This window comes from Saccopteryx bilineata, chromosome 11 (assembly GCF_036850765.1).
Source record: "Saccopteryx bilineata isolate mSacBil1 chromosome 11, mSacBil1_pri_phased_curated, whole genome shotgun sequence".
Lineage (NCBI taxonomy): Eukaryota > Metazoa > Chordata > Mammalia > Chiroptera > Emballonuridae > Saccopteryx > Saccopteryx bilineata.
The window spans coordinates 59,046,759-59,065,758 of NC_089500.1; the positions used below are offsets into that span (position 1 = coordinate 59,046,759).

Sequence of the window (19,000 nt, forward strand, 5' to 3'; positions counted from 1 at the left end):
ATATGTGCCTTGACCAGGCAAGCCCAGGGTTTTGAACCAGCGACCTCAGCATTCCAGGTCGACGCTTTATCCACTGCGCCACCACAGGTCAGACCATAATTTATAAATGACACTCAGCACAGGCCTCTCGACAGAGCACCGGAATGTCACTTGACATCAGTGAAGCAAATATTGATCACTGAAGGAAGAACTTCAATTCCATATCTTCGCACATGGCAACAATCGGTTGCTTAGAAAGGAAGATGCCCACAACGAGATGAGTTTTGTTATTGAGATAGGAGCACAACAGAGGGATTGCCTGTCACCTGTGAAGCAACGCAACTAAAGGCAAGCCATTACCACATCATTTTGAATAGATATCTTTTATCTACTGTCAGAGCAACCAGAGGTTGCTGGCATGGTTCATAAGTATCTCAAGACTGGTAAGGCATTATGCCATCATATAAATGGAAGTGTTTTTGCCCCTGGTAATAAAATGACAATGTATCTTAATTGTTGAAGTCTTGGATTGGAGGAAATCCTTGAGGGTGGCAATCTACTTTCAAACTCAAGAGCCTAACTAGAGATTTTTCACCCATATCCTCCAGCCTACCTTTACAGGAGAACATTTGCAGGGGGTAAAGAGGTTACAGATCATTTTTTAGAACATGGCTTGGTTGATAGTGAGTTGATGACATCTTTACTGAATTCCTAGTGACATATTTAAAGTAGAATCTTCCCCAACTCCCAGCGCCTCGTGACTTCAATTAAAATCTGTTTTAAGCTAGCCACATCATAATTGATCACCAGACAGCAGGTTGTAGTATGTTTTATTGCCTAACAGAGAACTTAGGAAATGCTTCCTATCATTAATTTAAGATAATATAACTGTTGGGATTGGCGGAGGTACCGTGACTAAGTACCCTTTTCACCTCTCTAGTTCAAAGCTAATTGGGAGATCGATACAGGTGTGAGGCAGATGGGGATTAAAACATTGCAAATCATGATAAATACTTGATAAGAAGATACCATACAGACAGCTTGTCCATGGTAGGGTTGCTAATGGTTCATTTCATTCCTGGGTTTCTACCTGGCGCAGTGCCATAACAAAACCCCTGAAGGGGACTCGTCCTTACTACATGGCAAGGAGCTGATCAAAATGCATGTAATTTACAAACAAGTTGGTTTTGAAAAGAGAAAGAAATGGGGCAAACACACTTGTTTCCTCCTTCATCACATACACTACTTCACTTGGAGGGTTGACTGAGGCATGGGGAAGGACCACCCAGAAGATTGCGGGTGGGTGGGAGCGCCTTCCCTGGGATGGAAGTACGAGGCCACAGCATGGGAGGTCGGCCCTTCAGAGCGCGGAGCCCAGTCTCAATGTTTTCTTCTAACTCCCGTCTGAGGCACCTGGTTTGGCTGAACACGTCGGCTTGTAGTGAGATTGCATTTGATTTGAACACAACACCATCATCTTTTACAGTCTCTTTTTTACAGTTTTCAGTTAGTGGAATCATGCACAGATAGAGTCTTTGCTTTGTTGCTTTTCGCTTTATTTAAGATCTTCAAGAACCATGTGAAACTCTTGTTCCATCCCAAGGTAGCATTTTGCTCAGAGGAAGACCCTGAGACTTCCCTGGTGGAGACTTGTCTTAGGGCTTGCAGTGAGACTTTCAGAAGACCCTCGATAGAACTCAGTGCTCTGGTCAACCCTCCAAACCTTGGCAAATGTCTGCCTATTTTACAAATGTCTGCATGTTATCAACCTGCAGGTCTGAGTTTCTTTCTCTAGCATATTTTCATCATGTTGGTGGAAGTCACTGTATTCTGGGTCTAACTTTTCATTTTCAAAAGATCTGTGATAAACCATAATTTCTTTTTTCAGATGTTTATTTAAAAACATATAATTACCTCCTCATAAATAGCATTCTACTGGGTACGTTTTATCTATTTTATTTTTGTGCATACGTCTCACTAATGTATTCCTTGCTAACATGGTGCTGAAAGCATGGTATAGCCCCAATAAAGACCTATCGATTTGTTAATTACTTCAGGAGTGAATCTCAAAGGAAACAGTGGGTTTTCAGATTATAACTCCATTTGTTTTCATTGCTTTGTTCTGAACACTGGACTGTGAGTTTACTGCTATTTGTAGGATAAACTAGTTGTACTGGGAATGAATTTAGATTTCTTATTCCTCTAGCTAATGGAAAATGAAAAAGGCGCAATCTTCTTCGATCACTCTTCATCTGAAGCTCTACACTAGGGGTCCCCAAACTTTTTACACAGGGGGCCAGTTCACTGTCCCTCAGACCGTTGGAGGGCCGGACTATAAAAAAAAAAACTATGAACAAATCCCTATGCACACTGCACATATCTTATTTTAAAGTAAAAAAAAACAAAACGGGAAAAATATAACATTTAAAATAAAGAACAAGTAAATTTAAATCAACAAGCTGACCAGTATTTCAATGGGAACTATGCTCCTCTCACTGACCACCAATGAAAGAGGTGCCCCTTCCGGAAGTGCGGTGGGGGCCGGATAAATGGCCTCAGGGGGCCGCATGTGGCCCGTGGGCCGTAGTTTGGGGACCCCTGCTCTACACTGTACATTTAGTCACTGACTTTGTGGGGATTAGAAGGGGCCAGACCTGGAGGATGGGGGAAATGCCATGCCCTGACTCTGCCGTAGGGCGGGTAGATGGCTTGCACCCACTTAGAGGGTTTGCATGTGGAGACCTGGAAGACCGGAAGGTGCCTGACCTGGTGTGAGTGATGGAACCACACGTGGAAGCAGTCACAGTTGGGAGCTTCAAGAGCTGTTCGCTGGGCCTTTCCCTATTCCATCAAAATTTCACATGCACTACTCAGCCATAAGAAATGATGACATCGGATCATTTACAGCAAAATGGTGGGATCTTGATAACATGATACGGAGTGAAATAAGTAAATCAGAAAAAACCAGGAACTGCATTATTCCATACGTAGGTGGGACATAAAAGTGAAACTAAGAGACATTGATAAGAGTGTGGTGGTTACGGGGGGAGGGGGGAGAGGGAGAGGGAAAGGGGGAGGGGGAGGAGCACAAAGAAAACTAGATAGAAGGTGACAGAGGACAATCTGACTTTGGGTGATGGCTATGCAACATAATTGAAAGACAAGATAACCTGGAGTTGTTATCTTTGAATATATGTATCCTGATTTATTGATGTCGCCCCATTAAAAAAATAAAATTATTTTTAAAAAAATTTCATATGCACTAAGGCTGGTCTCCTCACTCTTTCCCGTACTCACCTAAATGTGTTGCCACACATGTCACCCTTCTTCTCCCTTGAGTCCCATCTCCTCGTGGTACTCTGGAACGTGTCCATTTCTCTGCTTTATATCCCCTTGACTTTCATTTGTCTGCACTGCATGACTGCTCATTTAGATGCATGACCTTTTACCATTTCATAGATGCCTAGATTGGAGCTCAGGCTTTGCGAGGAACCAGCCAAGTGATCTGGTACAAGTCCATGTTCGTTATCACCACGAATCTCCGTGTTCTCACTTGGGAAATGATCTCCCAGGACATTCCCCACTTTGGATGTGTATTTATGGAAGCAGGCGCAGTGACAGAGCCTGGTGGGGCTGGGGTAGGGTAGGTGTGCATTTCCCACCGGCGGTGATTTTCATGCCACAGAGGTGGATGGGATGCGTGTCTGCTGTTACCCACGTTTCTGCTAACTTGCACTGTGTTTTCTTGCAGGGCTGGGAGAGGGTTCTGCCCTCCTTCATCCGGACAGCAGACCACATCCAAGGTCCTTAGAGAAAAGTGCGTGGAGGGCCTTCAAGGAATCGCAGTGTCACCACATGCTCAAGCATCTCCACAATGGTGCCAGGATCACTGTGCAGATGCCGCCAGCGATCGAGGGCCACTGGGTGTCCACTGGGTAAGAGAGCCAGGACAGCGAGGGTGCCTGAAGGACCAGGAGCATCCTCCTGTGGAAGGCCTGTCGTAGGGTCTCTCAGACTCATACAGGCTATACGTAATGTACGATGATGGAAGTGTTGTCTAAATCCTAACCAAGAGCCAAACAATGCTCTGAAATCCCGGTTGGCAAAGAAACAGAGCTCAACACTGTAGAAATCTTAGCTAAAGCAGAGGTGATACTGTACCACTGTTAGCCACAGGGTGTGAGTGAATAGGTCCTTGTTTACTGAACTCTGTGGGACCACTCCAGTATAAAAAGAAACCATTAGCAAGTGAAATTAGGAGTCTGTGTTTCCCCAACCCTGAAACATGACTTGCAAGTTTCTGATGGTCTAAATATTCCAGCTATATTCTGGTAATTGAATATACGGCTTCAGGGTTCTAAGAGCAAGTTAAAAGGTTCTCATGCTACCTCCACTAGCCAGGCTGTAGTTCTTGGATTCTTTTCCAAGGCTGTGGGGCTGAGATTTATCCCAGTTTGAGCTCGGGCTTATCTTCCATTAGAGCTTTTAAAAATAGCCGCCTAGAAGGCAGACTCGCAGTTTTTCTCCTACCCACTAAATGGTTCAGAATCAGCAAGGCTAACTCTGGGATCTGATCGCTTCTCCCCCGAAGTCTCTGGGTACCTTGGGGAGGGATCAAATAAATATGGAGAAGAAGAAAAAGGGATTTTATAAGATGATGAGGACCCAGAGGGGGTTCCCCCCCCCCATAAAAACGGGACTTCTCAAAATAAATACATGATATTTGCACAAGCCATTTTAACATGATGTACTTTTTAAGTCATTTATCATTTCATTGAGCAAATATTTATGTAGTAGACAAGTACTGAGTGTCGAGCATTATTCTAGATTTTGTGTTTATAACAGTGAGCAAAACAAACGTGGTCCCTGTCTTCAGGAATTTTATAAATAAACACACAAAGAAATATTATGATGAGGGAAAAGAACAACAGGTGCTGAAGGAGAATGCCAGGGGGTCCTATTTTAGGATGAGGTGGAGTCAGGAAAGGTTAGCAAAGAAGAGGATGCTGGGCCTGACCTGTGGTGGCGCAGTGGATAAAGCGTCGACCTGGAAATGCTGAGGTCGCCGGTTCGAAACCCTGGGCTTGCCTGGTCAAGGCACATGTGGGAGTTGATGCTTCCAGCTCCTCCCCCTTCTCTCGCTCTGTCTCTCCTCTCTCTCTCTCTCTCTCTCTCTGTCTCTCCCTCTCCTCTCTAAAACGAATAAATGAAATAAAATAAAAAGAAGAAGAGGACGCTGGAGCTGAGTTGTGGTTGGCTTTGCAAGAACTGAGGAAAGAGCTTTCCATCGGGAAGAACGAGAGGGCCTGGGTCGCCGCAGCACCCCATGGCTGGGCGGAGCACCGCAGGCAGAGCAGCTCCCGGTGAGCTGCCAGGCGGGCAGGGTCAGCTCCCCGGGCATCTTGCAAGCCAGCTCTCCTCTCTGAGTTTAGCTTTTTAATCTAAGAGAACTGAGGAGTCATTGAAGGGTGTTCCACAAGGCCCATGTTTAAGATGAGGTTTAACTCTGGCACGCTGGCTGCTGTGTGGCAGGTAGATGGTAGACACAGTGATTTGGGGACGACCAATTAAAAGACTGACAACAGGCCCTGGCCGGTTGGCTCAGCGGTAGAGCGTCGGCCTAGCGTGCGGAGGACCCGGGTTCGATTCCCGGCCGGGGCACACAGGAGAAGCGCCCATTTGCTTCTCCACCCCTCTGCTGCGCTTTCCTCTCTGTCTCTCTCTTCCCCTCCCGCAGCCAAGGCTCCATTGGAGTAAAGATGGCCCGGGCGCTGGGGATGGCTCTGTGGCCTCTGCCCCAGGCGCTAGAGTGGCTCTGGTCGCAACATGGCGACGCCCAGGATGGGCAGAGCATCTCCCCCTGGTGGGCAGAGCGTCGCCCCTGGTGGGCGTGCCGGGTGGATCCCGGTCGGGCGCCTGCGGGAGTCTGTCTGACTGTCTCTCCCCGTTTCCAGCTTCAGAAAAATGAAAAAAAAAAAAAAAAGACTGACAACAGTTCCCACTAGAGATGCAGGAGGCTTAAGGTGAGGATGGCGGCCAGGCCAACAGAGAAGGGAATGGACTCGCCGTGTGCTGAGCTCGGTGGCCAGGTCCGCAGATCAGCGGTGCTCAGATAAAATACTAAAAATAAGAGATCTTCTTAGCTTAATCACTGCTCACGTTAAACCTCTCTTTCCATGGGGCAGAAATTGTGGATCTTCTCTCACTTCTTTTTCACAGGTGATGAGCAGAAGTCCAAGTACCACGAGGGCTTTACATACACGTGGTGTTATTTGACGTCGGTTGACAAATCTTGACCTAGTGAAATGCATCCACTTCAACATAGTGCTAATTTCTTATCAGTTTAACCGAAAATGGGAATGTTAGCAGTTTTGAGAGTCACTGGCTTTTGGGATTCCAAACACCAGTGTTTGATTTAGCAAAGCTGAGTCAACTGACACTAGAATTATTATATATAATATAAATATGTATATGTATAGATATATTGTATATAATAATAATATGTATATTATAGATGTTAGTCAAACTTAATGAGATGAAAGTCATGATGTAACTGATGCTGAGATCTGGTAAAAGGTATGGACAGACGAATTCTGTGGCCAACACATGGAAAGAAAGCTTCACCCCTGCCTGGGTGGGCTGTGCTGCACATCTGAATTGATCACAATTAAAGCAGTATAAGGAACGTACCGAAGTTAGAACCGGCAGAGCCATTTGTGCCTTGTCGACCCAGTCCAAGTCTTCTGGCCCAGGAACAGCATTTATCTAAAGCCACAGCAGAGGACACTGTCATAGGCAACAGCAGAAAACCTTTATAACTTGTTATATTAGCTGTGTTTTAATAATTGCCTCTTTATGAATCTAGAGCAGGCGTCCCCAAACTACGGCCCGTGCAAGCAGCCCCCTGAGGCCGTTTATCCAGCCCCTGCCACACTTCAGGAAGGGACACCTCTTTCATTGGTGGTCAGTGAGAGGAGCACTGTATGTGGCAGCCCTCCAATGGTCTGAGGGACAGTGAACTGGCCCCCTGTGTAAAAAGTTTGGGGACCCCTGATAGAGGGAGAATTGGTTTCGATGGGCTGGGAGGCTGACTTTCTGATTGCCTTTGGGGGACGCCTCTCTAAGACCAGCACGACGGACTTCCAGCACCTGCCTACTCTAGACAAGATCCATAGAACAGAAGTGGTTAGGATATCAGTCATCTCTGAACTTGAATAAGGGAACTTCTTTATAGGCCAGCACTCTACTCTTTTTTCCTATTTCCTACGAGAAAGGAAGAAATTTCCCCGTGCGTTAGGCCCATGGGGGGAACGGCCAGTAGCAGGTTTTACTCTCCTGGCTTGTTCGTGAAGTGAGGGAAAGGCTTCTGGTGTAGTGCGATCGGCTCCTAAGCACAGGGGCACCGGGCCGACTGCGCTGGTTCACCGCCTGGCTCTGATGCTGGCTGGTTGCATGAGCATGTTTTTTCATCTGTTGTGCCTCTGTTTCCCCGTCTATAAAATACAATAATAACACCTACCTCACTCATAGGTTATTGTGAGGATCCAGTGAACTGGTATCTGTACAGGACTTAGGACAGTGTAAGCATTTTGTTGTTATCGTTACTGTAACTCTTTTAACACTGTAACGAATCTCTTATTCATGCCTTTGGACTTAAAAACTTCTTTCTTCCCCTTTTCTTCTTCAGCTGTGAAGTGAGGTCGGGCCCAGAGTTCATCACGAGGTCTTACAGATTCTACCACAACAACACCTTCAAGGCTTACCAGTTCTACTATAGCGGCAACCGCTGCACAAGCCCCACCTACACCCTCATCATCCGGGGCAAGATCCGCCTGCGCCAGGCCTCCTGGATCATCCGCGGGGGCACAGAGGCCGACTACCAGCTGCACAACGTGCAGGTGATCTGCCACACGGAGGCCGTGGCCGAGAGGCTCAGCCGGCTGGTGAACCGCACGTGCCCCGGCTTCATCCCTGCGGGAGGCGCCTGGGCACAGGACGTGCCGTACGACCTGCTGCAGGAGGAGGACGGCTGCGAGTGCACCCGGGCCGTGAACTTCGCCATGCACGAGCTGCAGCTCCTGCGGGTGGAGAAGCAGTACCTGCAGCACCACCTGGACCGCCTGGTGGAGGAGCTCTTCCTCGGGGACATCCACACCGACGCCTCCCAGAGGACTTTCTACCGGCCGTCCAGTTACCAGCCCCCCCTCCAGAACGCTAAGGTAACCCGAGGCCCAGTGCCCTTGCGGACCGGCAGGCTCCTCTGCGTGAAGTAGAATGACGGGCCTAATGGCGTGGGGTGTCAGCGGGGTCCGAGAGACCCCATGACAGGGGGAGAAGATAGAGCTGAGTCCTGAAGGAGAGACTGCTGGGAGGGGAGAGGAGTCTCAGGCCTGAGGGAGAGACCCATGGCCAAGAGTCAGGAGACCTGGATCAGCCACCAACTCGCTCTGTGATTTGGGGGCCTCGATTTTCCTGTTTGATGTGGGGAGTAGTTCTGGGTTTGGTGGTGTGGTCCTAGAAAATTCCTGGCCGGTTGGCTCAGTGGTAGAGCGTCGACCTGGCATGCAGGAGTCCCGGCTTCGATTCCTGGCCAGGGCACACAGGAGAGGCGCCCATCTGCTTCTCCACCCCTCCCCCTCTCCTTCCTCTCTGTCTCTCTCTTCCCCTCCCGCAGCCGAGGCTCCATTGGAGCAAAGATGGCCCGGGCGCTGGGGATGGCTCTGTGGCTTCTGCCTCAGGCGCTAGAATGGCTCTGGTTGCAACAGAGCAACGCCCCAGATGGGCAGAGCATCGCCCCCTGGTGGGCATGCCGGGTGGATCCCGGTCGGGCGCATGCGGGAGTCTGTCTGACTGCCTCCCTGTTTCCAACTTCAGAAAAATACAAAAAAAGAGAGAAAATTCCTGAGGCTGCTTTCAGGCTCACACTCTGGGAACTTTTCCTATGATTCTGAGAGGGAAGTGTGAAGGAAATATGGAGATGTTCTAACCACACATGGGAAAGAGACATGCACAGTGGCGACTCCAGCCCTGGGGGAGGTGGGAGGCCCCGGGGGCACAGCGGCAGTGCTGTTTGCCTAGGGCTGCAGACCCCATGAAGATTCCCCACCTACGCTGTGGCTTTCAGACTCCACAGCGACCCTCTGAGGCAGATATTCCCTCTCTCATAGGCAGGAGAGGCCGCTAAAGTTCAAGAGGTTAACCTCCTGCCCACGGTCCCCCAGTCGGTTTCAGGAAACTCGGACCCAGCCGTCTTTCTCCAGACCCTCCGCTTGACCACATTAAATGTAAAGCCAGTGCGGTCAGAAGGGAGGACGGAGGGATCAGGAAACAATTAAAACCTTCCAATGTTCTTTTCTTGAATGATCGTGCAATAATTATATTTGGAATTCAGAAAGCATTTCTTTCCCACGGTCTCGGTATTCATGTCAGCGTGCAGGGGGATCCTTCCCACCACGGGTGCTGGGGAAACTCGGGGCCGGGTGGACATGTGGGCTCTGGCCGTGGTGGGCCGGGGTGGGCCGGGGTGGCCAGAACTTTTCTCTAGAACGGCAGTTCTAACTGCAGGGCCCTGTTTGACTTTTGTTTGGCAGTTTGTTCATTTTTTTAAAAACGTTTTTCTCTCTCTTAGTTTTCTTAGTCCTTTGAGCTCATTCATGACTAGTGGAGAGATCACAGAATACTTCCCCTGCCAAAGACCACTCAGTGTTATCTTTTTTGCTGTGTTATTGTGAGCTCATGTAATGAGAGTCAGCCTTATTATAATTGTGGGAAATCTGCTGAGGAAGCCTGCTTGGCCGAGGCCGTTTCCTCTGGACGCGGCTGGTCAGGGATGGTCTTGTGAGGTGAGGCCACCTGAGGGCCGAGGGCATGGACCCAGCGCCCCTGGACCCCCCACACGCAGGCAGTAGCTCACCAGCCTGGCACGGGTGCCCACGCTGGGGGCAGCACCGGCGCAGGACAGGAGCCGGCTCCACGGCGCTCCGCCTCGGAAGTGTCATAGGCGCGGAGGGGAACGGTGAGTCAGGGCGGGGAGCAAGAGGGCACGCACGTTCATACCCGCGTCCAGACTTCTCTTGGGATGGGTGAGGAGGGAGGCTAAGCTCTAATCGTCCCACACGTTGAGGCACAGGCATCAGAGGAGAATTTTCCGCGGGGGGGGGGCACCTGGGTGATGGCCTGGTTTACGGAAAACAGGAGTAATGAGCTTCCAATTTCATCGTGGGACCTTTCTGGTGGGTAGCATTCTCCACAGTCTGTGTTGAGTGCTGCAACTGAATAGCACTGCTGTTGAAACCTTGGGTGTGCGATAGCCGGGGCAAGGGGGGTTTCATACGTATGTTTGGCTTCCTCTGAGTGCTGTCTAGCCAACATTTAAATTATCTCTGGTGATGGAAGGTAAGAGTATCATGAATAAAAATGGTCCACAGATAGTACAGAAAACTCACGTGAGCCAAGAACAGCAGCCCCTGGCTCACCCCAGACCTTATGAAGAGTCCGTTTCATCCCTCGTCACCGTGCAGGGGAGACGCTAACGAGCAGCAGAACAGCCAGAGCTCAGGGGCAGTGGGACAGGGGCTGAGGGAGGAGGAAGGAAGGAGGGGGCTGAGTCGCTCAAGGACGAGGCACGCTGCAGCCCAGGAGCCGCAGCTGGAGCTAGGACCCTCTCAGCTCCGAGCCTGACCTTGGGTTGGTCGTGTGCACACACTGCTTCAGATTCCACTTCCTCACCTGCAAGATGCCTGTGTAGGCCCTTTGATCTCTCTTTTTTTTTTTAAAAAAAATTTATTTATTTATTCATTTTAGAAAGGAGAGGGAGAGACAGAGAGAGAGAGAGAGAGAGAGAGAGAAGAGACAGAGAGAGAGAAGGGAGGGAGGAGCTGGAAACATCAACTCCCATATGTGCCTTGACCAGGCAAGCCCAAGGTTTCGAACCGGCAACCTCAGCATTTCCAGGTCAACGCTTTATCCACTGCGCCACCACAGGTCAGGCTTTTTTTTTTTAATTATTTTTATTTATTCATTTTTAGAGAAGAGAGACAGAGGGGAGAAAGAGAGAGATAGAGAGAGAGAGAGAGAAGGGGGAGGAGCTGGAAGCATCAACTCCCATATGTGCCTTGACCAGGCAAGCCCAGGGTTTCGAACCGGCAACCTCAGCATTTCCAGGTCAACACTTTATCCACTGCACCACCACAGGTCAGGCTTTTTTTTTTTAATTATTTTTATTTATTCATTTTTAGAGAAGAGAGACAGAGGGGAGAAAGAGAGAGAGACAGAGAGAGAGAGAGAGAGAAGGGGGAGGAGCAGGAAGCATCAACTCCCATATGTGCCTTGACCAGGCAAGCCCAGGGTTTTGAACCGGCGACCTCAGTGTTCCAGGTCGATGCTTTATCCACTGCGCCACCACAGGCCAGGCTCTTTGATCTCTTAATAGCTTTTTAGGACTCTAAAAAAAAATACTACTATAACCATTTCCTTATCCCTCTCTTTTCTCCCTCAAACTCACTGTTGTACTTCCGGTAGCATGGCTCTTTGGAAAGCCTGACAGGTAAACTCAGTCTCCCCGAGCCTTGTAGCTGCCCCTGGTTCTCTCTCCCTCCCCTCTCCTGGCTCTGGAGGAGGGAGTTCTCCTGGTCAGTGTCCCTTACTAACTAGAGCCTGGTTGTTGGGAGAGCAGAAGCATACAGGTGTGGCTCTAGGAGGAGAAATGTCTTGAAAGTGCGTTATTGGCATTGGCATGGAGAATTCAGGGTGAGAATTGTAAAGGCTGACCTTAGAATTTTTATAAACACAAAGCTGAAGAGTTTTTTTTTGTTGTTTTTTTTTAAACCCTGTGTGGATAAATTGGCGAGAATATGGACTTGGAGATGGTGGCCAGGCCTGGAATCCATGCTCCTGTGGCTGTCAGCGGTGGGCACTGGTGGTGGTATCCGACCTTTGGGAGTCTGCGTTTTTCTTTTCTGTAAAATGTACAAATAGAAGATTCAGTTGGGTTAATGTGCAGAATGCTGTCCGCTCTGGAAAGGGCCCTCACCAAAGCTCCCCGCCCCCGGCCTGGAGTAAGTGACCCTTCTGGGCATGTGGCTCCTAGAGGAAAGAGAAGGACAGTCAAGCAGGGACGACATCAAAGTGTTTTATGCACTTAGCAATAAAACTGTTCCTTCCAGTTTCTCCTCCCCCTTCTGCGAAGCCAGTTTCTTAAGTAAACTCTTTAAAGCCTAGGTCTGATTCCCTTAACTTAATATTCAAGAAATATTAAGGGTGGAAAGAACTTTGGGTCTTAGATATTAGCCAAGATGTACTGTTAAGTAAAAAAGAAAAAAAAAAAAGAGTAACAGAATAGCATGATGAAAAGTGTTTTGCCACTGTTGTAAAAGCTAACCATAAAAGAAGAAGAAAAGCTCACAGACAAATTAGTATTCGTGTTCCTGGAAGGTTACATCAGACATGTAAGGTTGTTTCTGAGGAGGGGGCTGTGTAGCTGGGGGACGAACAGAGACTTGTCACTGTATATCCAGGCGTCCCCAAACTACGGCCCACGGGCCGCATGCAGCCCCCTGAGGCCATTTATCCGGCCCCCCACCGCACTCCCGGAAGGGCCATCTCTTTCATTGGTGGTCAGTGAGAGGAGCACTGTATGTGGCGGCCCTCCAATGGTCTGAGGGACAGTGAACTGGCCCTCTGTGTAAAAAGTTTGGGGACCCCTGGATACCTTTCTGTACCTTTTGAAATTTGTGCCCGGATCTTAAGTTACCTAAATACAGTCACCACACAAAATTAAAATACATTTTAAAAAAAGTCAGGACTCCAAGGCTCAGAGCGCTGTGGCCACAGATGAAGATGGCGGCGGGGATGGGAGGAGGGGGGAGGGGACGCAGGCAGGCGTCCAGGGCCCAGCGTGTGCTCTCCGCGCCAGGACTGCCAGGGGGAGAGGGGCGTCCTTCGAAGATCGGGCCCCGAGGTCTGCGCGGCTCCGAGAGCTGAAAGGGCTCCTTCTTCTCTTGTTGTCCCTGGCATTGTACGTCTTGGCCTGCAGTGCGCGGCAGAGTCTTCAGGAAGTTTTTAGATCCTTTCCCCAGGACAGCTATGAGGAGGAATAAATGGACTTGGCCCCCAGTGCCTTTCCAGACACCAAATGCAAAGCCCCAGGTGCTCGCTCGCTGCCTGCTGGGCCGGCGGGAAGGAGGGGGCTGGGGGCGCATCCGGAAAGACCGTGTGCCCCGTCACCCCCTTCTTTGAACTCCTCGCCTTCTCTAATTGTTGGTCCATAGAGACCTGGCTGAAAATTAGTTTAAATGCTAAATTGAGTTTGAAACCACTAGTCTTGGCCCTTCTGGAAACGGGACACCATGTAAAAATAGAAACTTTAAATCATCTTGTTTTTCTAAGCTTTATACAGCTTTACTGTGAGGTTCAGAGTCCTTTGGCAAATAAATTATGTTTGAAGAAAATCAGGTGTGCTGGGAGTCTTTCAAGATGAAACCAGCTACTCTTCATTAAAAAAAAAAAAAAAGTCAAGGCCACCTAAAATAACCTGGAGAGAAGATGCTTCGCCTGGATTGAGTTTAGCATCTGGGCAGCCATTACCCTGAACCCAGATTCTTGTGCAGTTGAAGCGTTAGAAAGGCGCATTTTTTCCCATGGTAGAATCAAAGTGTAATTAAAAGCAAATGATTGCTGGGGTCGTTGGCAATGCCAAAGTCAGTATCTGACTTGTTAGCAAATGGAATTAGCCTTTCTCCAAAACTCCACACTGATTCAGCCACAGGGTCGTAAATCAAAGGGTTGGTCAGAAAACCAGACAACTTTCCTCAAGCTCTGTGTCTTACATGTTCTGCGCCAGCATGCGTACGTACCACAGTGGGTCTGCTCATTGGAGGCAGGGATGCACCAAGTGGTTTGAAAGTCCCTGGGCAACATACAGGAAGAAGGAAGTACCTGTGCGCTTGCTTGAATTCATGGTAACCTCCAGCTGTGAACAAACAGGCTTGTTCCTGAGGAATCTTGCCTTTCCAGGTCTTTTCAGAGTATGTGAACATGACTGATTAATTGTAAGATGTTCTGATACCTGTGGCATCAGAGGGACTTTGGACCAGGTGGCCACCGGCAGTGGACTTTCAGCTCGGCTCCAGGAGGCAAGTCTGCAGCAGAGCAGGGTCTCTCTCCCTAGGCGCGAGCTTAGTGTGGCCCAGGTGGGAGGGTGAGCGCGTATTGCGGGAGTAAGAGAAGCAGCAGCCAGGTGCTCCTAGAAGAATTTGTGTCCCTTCTCATCCTGTCAGTGCCGGTTAAGGAGAGGGCTTTGCAGAGGTGATTGGAGCAGAGAGAGGTGGTAGAGGATGAGCAGGGTTAGGGAGTTATGACCTAGAATGGTTTCAGAAGCCCCGCTTATATTAAGAATGACTCCTAAAGAAGATGGTGATCCTGCTCCCTGGGATTGAGTGTTTTAACACTGAGGCAGCAAATGTTGCACATTATGTGAGATTGAGGTTGAAGGATGGTTGACTCTGACAGGCTCACACTTATGTGGACATTTTTTTTTTTGCATTTTTCTGAAGCTGGAAACAGGGAGAGACAGTCAGACAGACTCCCGCATGCACCCGACCGGGATCCACCTGGCACGCCCACCATGGGGCGATGCTCTGCCCATCCTGGGCGTCGCCATGTTGTGACCAGAGCCACTCTAGTACCTGAGGCAGAGGCCACAGAGCCATCCCCAGCGCCCGGGCCATCTTTGCTCCAATGGAGCCTTGGCTGCGGGAGGGGAAGAGAGAGACAGAGAGGAAGGCGCGGCGGAGGGGTGGAGAAGCAAATGGGCGCTTCTCCTGTGTGCCCTGGCCGGGAATCGAACCCGGGTCCTCCGCACACTAGGCCGACGCTCTACCGCTGAGCCAACCGGCCAGGGCCTTATGTGGACATTTTATGGGGCCAGGTATGAAGTGTCACACAATTCACACTATGCAGATGCTGGCATATACTTTTTATTATTTTTTATTATACTTTTTTTAATATCAGAAACAGTTTCTTATAGCTTTTTTTTTTAGTTTTTAGTTTTTTGGATTTTTTTTTTAAGTGAGGAGAGGGGAGATAAGACTCCCACAAGTGCCCTGACCAGGATCCACTTGGCAACCCTGTCTGAGGCTGATTGATGGTCAAATCAACTGAGCTCTCCTCAGCGCTGGGGGCCACTCTCCAACCAGTCGAGCCACTGGCTGTGGGAGGGGGAGGCAGAGGGGGAGAGAAGCAGATGGTCACTTCTGTGTGCCGTGACCGGGGATCGAACCCTAGACATCCATACGCCGGGCCGATGCTCTATCCCCTGTGCAAAGTGGCCGGGGCCAGTTTCTTATAGTTCTGGATTCCACAGTATTTCAGCAGATAAACAGGCATGCAAGGTTACTTTATTTAGGGAATTAGCAGACCAGGAAATACTTGTTGTCAGGGACAGGGCAAGTGGTAAACATTTCATCCCTTAAAAGGCAAGAAAGCTGAGAGGACAGACTGGAGGGCTGAGCAAGCAGGAAGTCACCCGTGCAGAAAGCGGTGTGAGCCCCTGCCACGTGGGAGTGCCGGCTCCCAAAGCGGGCAGAGGGTGGAGAGAGGGGTGCACGGTGGGGTCCCCCGCATCTACAGTTTGCTTTAACTATTTAAATAAACTTAAATTAATAGGAGAAGAAGAAACACAAGCAAAAGATAAATAAAAAATTTCCTCTGAAAACATTTTAAACTAATTTCTATTAAAGAACCAGCTTATTATGGTTTCTTTTTATCTGGCTGTGGAGTCTATACACAGTGTTTAGGCATAGGCATGGTGGAGGCAAAACTATCTTTTGTGTGATTTTTTTTTTTTAATATCTTGTAAAACAAGAAAAAGGCCTTTGTGAGCTAATTTCTTAGATTCTAAGCTTCTTAGAAAACTCACTTCTGGAAATGTGTCGCTCCCCAGGGTAGACAGACTGCCTGTTCCCAGTGGTAGCCCCTCAAGCGACAGTTAACAAAACCCAACATGTACGACCGTGGCTATTCACCCTACTTCTTTCAAATGTGGAATCACCATGATCGCTTTAGGTGATCAAAATGAGCTGGAGATCATAAATTCTCAGGATCCCAGATCTGAAAAGCACCCCAAGAGGCTCCTTCTACCAGGCTAGTCAGCTGTCATCATGTGTCATAAATGCTGCCTTACTCTATTCATATTTTTAAATATCCAGTGATGTGTTTCTATGAGTCAGTCAGTTTAGAACAGCAGTTCTCAACCTGTGGGTCGCCACCCCGGCGAGGGTCCAACGACCAAACCACAGGGGTCGCGACCCACAGGTTGAGAACCGCTGGTTTAAAACCTTTGTCATACCCACTGCACTCTCCTAGATGTCATGGAAAATACGGAAAAGAGAGAATATATTGGTCTTGGCCTTAAAGAACTTATAATAAAATGGAGGAAATTTGGGAAGGATATCCGATAGGAATACCTACAACAGAAATTTAATCAAAGACATGGTGAATTGCAGTTGTAAAAAAAATTTTAACATCAATCATTGGCCATGGCAGGTTTGTGCCTGAGAAATATTATGTGTTTTTTTATCCCATGGAACAAAACTCGATAAAAGGAACTTTTTATCCTCTGTTCCCATTTCTCCTCCTCCTTGAACAAAACTTTTAGCCCAAGAAATGCTTTTTATTCAGCCTGCTTCTCTAGTTGATCTATTCACAGCAAGGTCATATCAAGTAATTTCTTCCATTCTGGGAAGATGCTGGAAACAAGTGGATGCTGTCAGCAGATGTTGAAGAACCAACTCTCCAGAAATAAATATTGGCAGGGCTAGGAGAAAGCCTGGAGAATCCCGAACAGTCATCAGCCAGAGAAGACCATTTCCAGGCCCTGGAGTCCTTTATAGGGAGACATGTGTTCTTTTCAGGACCTTGGCCTCAGAGGCAGCCGGGGCCAGGAAGTAGCTCTCAGCAAGCAGCAAGACCAGTTGTGTTCCATTTTCTACTCTGGGCTTACAAAGTGATCTGAGCCATGTTATTCTCTCTCCCTGCCTGGGTGGACTCCTCTGTAAAGTGTACCTGTGGTCTGTTTAGGACAGGGGTCCCCAAACTACGGCCCGCGGGCCACATGCGGCCCCCTGAGGCCATTTATCCGGCCCTCGCAGCACTTCCGGAAGGGGCACCTCTTTCATTGGTGGTCAGTGAGAGGAGCATAGTTCCCATTGAAATACTGGTCAGTTTGTTGATTTAAATTTACTTGTTCTTTATTTTAAATATTGTATTTGTTCCCGTTTTGTTTTTTTACTTTAAAATAAGATATGTGCAGTGTGCATAGGGATTTGTTCATAGTTTTTTTTATATAGTCTGGCCCTCCAACGGTCTGAGGGACAGTGAACTGGCCCCCTGTGTAAAAAGTTTGGGGACCCCTGGTTTAGGAGGTTGTGAAGCTTAAGGAGGCCATGTACTTGGACTCCCGCATGCGCCCAACCGGGATCCACCCGGCACGCCCACCAGGGGCAGCGCTCTGCCCACCAGGGGGCGATGCTCTGCCCCTCCGGGCATCGCACTTGGACTTCCTCAGAATCAAATGCCCTGTCTACGCAAGCTGTGGCTATTCGATATGTTATCAGAACGCTGGGCAGCAGTCAGACAGGAGAGTGGGGAGAACCCCACTCTTTGCCTAGAACATCGTTCACTTATAAAGTTTAAAGTTGATTTCTTGTTTTTAGAATAAGCTTGATTTATTTAAGAGATTAAATGTATAAGAATCTTTTTTCCCCCTCCCCCTTTGGAATTAAACCTTTTTATAGTTGATGAGAAGAATAGCAACAAGGAAACACGTTCTGGCCTGTCTTTTAATCTTCAGAGCTTCTGTGGACAGAAACCCTGACTTTAAAATAGTCCTTTCTAAGATCGGGGGGAGGGGTTGGGGGGGATCTCCCTGCCTGGGAGGCTGGGAGAGCACAGCTTCTCAGATGAGACTCCTTTGTCAGAGCGTGGCCCCCAAACAGAGAGTAACTTCATAAAGCAGATGGTACTTCATGGTAAAAATTACTCTCTGTGTTGAAAAATTCTTCCCTTCTTGAAAGACTACTATTTAAGAAAAGCAGTTTGGGAAAAAGAAACACTCGAGCCAGTATAGAGCACAATGTGGGCTTTTTAACTTCTGCCTCCCGTAGTTGTTCCTCTAGGTGTTTTTGATTTCTTCTGGTACCCACTAGAATAGCTATTAGGAAAAAAATAATAATTATTGATGAGAACATGGAGAAATTAGAACCCTGGTGCACTGCTGGCGGGGATGTGAAATGGCACAGCTGCTGTGGAGAACAGTGTGGTGGTTCCTCAGAAAGTTAAATACAGAATTACCGTATGATCCAGCAATTCCACTTCCGGGTATCTACCCAGAAGAATTGAAAGCAGGGTTTGGAATGGATTGTTTATCCATGCTCACAGTATTATTATTTACAATAATCAAAAAGTAACGGCAACTCAGCTGCCGATTAGCAGATTAATGAGTAAACAAAATGTGGTCTACACATGCCATGGAATACTATTCAGCCGTAAAAAGGAGGGAAGTTCTGACACAGGCTATAACATGCATGAACCTGGAGGACATTATGCTAAGTGAAATAAGCCAGTCACAAAAAAGGGGCAAACACTGTATGATCGCACTTAGATAAGAGACCTAGAGTAGTCAAAGTCATAGAGATAGAAAGTAGGATGGTGGTTGTCAAAGCCTGGGGCGGGGGGAAGAATGGGGAGTCACTGTTAAATGGATACTGAATTTCAGTTTGGGAAGATGAAAAAGTTCTGGAGATAGCCCGGGCCTGATCTCTGGGTTGGTTAGAGCATCATCCTGAAGTGCGTAAGTAGCCAGTTCGATTCCCCAGTCAGGGCAAATGCAAGAACAGATCGGTGTTTCTGTCTCTCTTTCTTCCTTCCTCTCTCTCAAAGCAATAAAATTCATCTCTAAATGAATTTCTAGAGATAGACGGTTGTGGTGGTTGCACTGCAATGTGAGTGTAGTATGCACCACTGA

General features: G+C 48.3%; 1 protein-coding gene and 1 non-coding gene across 2 annotated transcripts in view; one reads left to right on the top strand and one right to left on the bottom strand.

Moving 5' to 3' along the window:
- Positions 1-19,000, top strand: part of APCDD1 (APC down-regulated 1) — a 45,244-nt gene that overhangs the window by 11,083 nt on the left and 15,161 nt on the right. The window contains exons 2-3 of the mRNA XM_066246413.1: positions 3,731-3,914; positions 7,667-8,198. Coding sequence (XP_066102510.1) covers positions 3,731-3,914; positions 7,667-8,198 — 716 coding nt within the window. The remainder of the gene's footprint in view (positions 1-3,730; positions 3,915-7,666; positions 8,199-19,000) is intronic.
- Positions 14,804-14,879, bottom strand: TRNAT-AGU (transfer RNA threonine (anticodon AGU)). Its single transcript has one exon. It is a non-coding gene; the product is annotated as a tRNA-Thr (tRNA).